The 3,471-nt window shown below is 37.4% G+C and overlaps 1 protein-coding gene across 1 annotated transcript; it reads right to left on the bottom strand.

Annotated features, from left to right (window-relative positions):
- Nucleotides 1-184: 184 nt before the first annotated feature.
- On the bottom strand, nt 185-1,798 carry LOC122093036 (splicing factor 3B subunit 2-like; the record flags this gene model as incomplete). The annotated part of the gene is made up of 7 exons (XM_042663304.1): nt 185-409; nt 489-558; nt 642-733; nt 1,114-1,159; nt 1,338-1,396; nt 1,503-1,584; nt 1,659-1,798. Coding segments are annotated over 7 exons (561 nt in total), but the record flags the coding sequence as incomplete, so codon positions are not given.
- Between the last annotated feature and the right edge of the window lie 1,673 nt (nt 1,799-3,471).

Below are 3,471 nucleotides of genomic sequence, written 5' to 3'. Positions count from 1 at the left end.
TTTTTTTTTTTTTTTTTTTGGTAGTTTCAACTTTACTAAGAAGTATGTGTACAACCAGTAGCATCCTTCACACAGATCATGGAGCTACGAAGTGAATTCTAAGCCAATCTGTCACAAGCACATCAATGATAGGGCCTTCTTGGCCAGGGCATACACATATATCACTTAGAAGCAACACGAACAGTAGACGAAGATAGCTCCTTTCTCTCAGAAATAATTTCAAACGTAACAGTGAAATTACGAGCCTATTAAGACAGTCTCTAAAATTTCTTCTACAACGAAGCTATTGGTACAAAGTTGGGCCTCTCAGAGCTGAGAAATACGAATAACAAACATACTAAAATTTGAAGTCCTTCTTCTTTGACTTTCCATCCTTCTCCTGCATCTTCCGCTTTCTCTTCTTCTCATTCTGCAACAATTTCACACCTATAATTAGTTACTTCCCTAAGACAACAAAATAAAACAAACAAGATATAGCAGCAACTCACCTCTGCAACCATGTCACTGAAATCCTCCCGTTGGCTTCGCAACTTCTCCTCTTCCCTCGCTTCCTCATACCTGAGATGAAACTTTGAAAATTAGAAAATAACCATAAATGCAGGCAAGAACTAGAATCAAAGCAATTATGTAGTTCTTCTTACTTAGCAGCCACAACGTTGTCCAAAACATCCAGTTCTTCAGGCTGTAGAGTGACATCCACCTTGTCTGATTTTTGACCACGAAGCAGATCGACCTGTGCAATATTGCATCAAAAAGATGTTTGTCAATGAGTACTAAACACAATTATGTATTTATGTTCAATTATGGATGCCATGAATTAGAACCCCCCCCCCCTTTTCCCACATTCAAACTCCCTTTTAATTGCAATAAAGAAATTATTTGTCATTGGGCAACCAATAGCAATATGAAAGCAAAATTAGACGTTTTTAGTCATTTCCTCTCCTACTTTGACAAGAAAAATCATTTTGTACCCACAACCTTTGGAGACACCAGTTTGAATCTTCAAAATGGGTCAATAGATTGCCTGTTTGTAATAAAACTACTGTTTCACAAACTATTAAGCCTTGATAATGTAAATTGGCAGTGCAAAGAAAAATGGTTTTGACTTCATACTCTTTTTGCGCCTGTTTTGTCTTGTGTGCCACTGCCAAGTACGTATCTGCATCCGATGGAAATTTTTGGGAGGTGGTCAGAAGTTAGTCTAACTCTTAAAATGCATACCAATAAGTATAACCGTGAAGTTCTTAATAGTATCTCATACCAAATGGCAATGGAATCTGTCAATATATATACACAAGGCTTCAATTAAAAAAAATAAAATAAAACCCAAAACTTACGTGTGGGTTGTTCCAAGCAAAGTTCCTGGAGCAATCTTTTCTTCTTTTTCTTCAAGAACCTTCCCAATAAAATAAAGAAGAAAGAGAAAGAAATAATTAATTTCAGTTCCCTAGATGTATGATCAAGTGGAAGAACAGTGCCCCAAATAAAAATGATGAAATTACTTGGTAAAGAGGTTTCTCGGGCTCCTTTCTCTGCTGCTTCCGCAGGTCAATGACATCAGGTGTCTCAACACCGGTCGGAGTACTGAACAAAGATAAACTAATCAGTTTCACAACCATAATAAAATGATTTCAAATCAGCAAAGTAAAATCCAGCACCTTGACAGGCTGTCCACCGATTGAATGCCTGCCTCTAGCTCCTCCTCTTCTATCTGTTCTTCCTCTTCCTCTTCTTCCTCCTCCTCTTCTTCCAAATCACCCCAGTGTTTGCTCCTATCAACAGGTTCTTCCTGAAAATGGAGCCAATTTTATAAAGTGATTCAATCACCTAAAAACAAGGGCAGGTTTGACAATCTATCTTCTCATCAAGCAATCGAATGTCATTTTTAAGTGACTTTCAGTCCCGAATACAAGAGTAGTTTTAAGTTGTCCAGATGTTAAATCTGTGGAGAAAAGACATTTAATAGCATAGGAGAATGCACTCTTCTATAATCAAATATGTAAGATCAAACACCAAGAAACACGAATAATAAAGAGACAATAGATCCGTACGACACAGAGATTTAACAAGGTTCACACACCAAGGTGGTGTGCTACATCCTCGAGCAAAGAAGAAGATGATTCACTATGCAGAAGAGAAATTACACCCTAGCAGCGGCGAGGAAAAACTTGCCCTGAAACCCTAGCTGCTTGAAAACCCTAGAATACAATGACTTTCTCAACAAGCAACAGTACATTATATATACTCCAAATCACGGGTCGACCCATCGGGTAGCAGACGATCCGGTTGTACCATACCGCAAGAGCGTAGCCCCCGCACCCCCATACGAGTTCAGTGATGGGCTCCGGGCTTGGGCCTATCGGCCCAACCCCTCTGCTTCCATCACAGATCTCAAAAAATTTCCCATTCGGGTCGCCACCAAAATATGTCGGATCAGGTCAATCTTCAAAACGGGTCAAGAACTCGAGACAAACTTAACAAAATCCCCTCATACCACCATCAAATACACAGTAAAACAGTAATGGTGTCTACACATTCCCTGCAAAATGATTTCCAATTCAATGCCAGAGAAAATAGGAGTTTGTGGCTTTTTTATTTAATTATTTGATAAGCAGGAGTCTGGAGGATTTTGATCGTCCAAAACCCTAGATTAAAAAATGACTTCAAAAAAAAAAAAAAAAACTGGGAGTAGCATCCTCGAGTACCAACCACAAAGTCTACATGGGAGATATTGTCTTTCTATCAACACGAGGAAAAATCTCAACTCATTGGCTCAGGTGACGGACAAGCCCTTTAACCAATTGAGCAACAGGGCTTAATTCCATCTGTGAGAAGGAGCAAACAATCCACTAGTTTTCAAAGAACTTATTATCAGGTCTTCTTATTCAATCAATTGAATCTAGATCCCTTACCATTTCATAAATCAGTTAGTCTGAAAGATTTTATGGTAAATTAAACCAACATATATGGATGAGGACCATTTGTTTCCTTTTTTACTTATTTATTTATTTGCCCTTCTGAATAGATAAAGGACTATTTATAATTTAAGTTCAATGATAAACTAGGATAAAGAGAATGAACAGGATGTTGTTAATAGGCTTTGGATGGTTGAACAAGTGGAGAGAAGATAGCACCAATAGATGAATGAGTGAATGACTGGAAAGTACTCCACAAACAATGAAAATTTAATAAATGAGATAACTATAGTACCAATAGATGCAAGATGAGGGCTAGTCAATGGTAATGGTTCAACAAGGGTGCAATGAAGACCAAGAAGTACACACTGAGAAGTAAAAAGGGTGCAACCAATACAATGAGTAATAATGTCACATAAGTACATAATTATCATACACCATTATAAAATACTACATACATAAATTTTACCAATACCAGCATTTTATTGATCTAATTGCATGCAATTAATTATGATTTTTTCCAATTTTTATCAACCGTTGAATTAAATGAAATCAA

This window comes from Macadamia integrifolia, chromosome 11, assembly GCF_013358625.1.
Source record: "Macadamia integrifolia cultivar HAES 741 chromosome 11, SCU_Mint_v3, whole genome shotgun sequence".
In the NCBI taxonomy this organism is placed as follows: Eukaryota; Viridiplantae; Streptophyta; class Magnoliopsida; order Proteales; family Proteaceae; genus Macadamia; species Macadamia integrifolia.
Note: the sequence above shows the minus strand (reverse complement) of the source record. Positions and strands in the feature narration are given on the sequence as shown.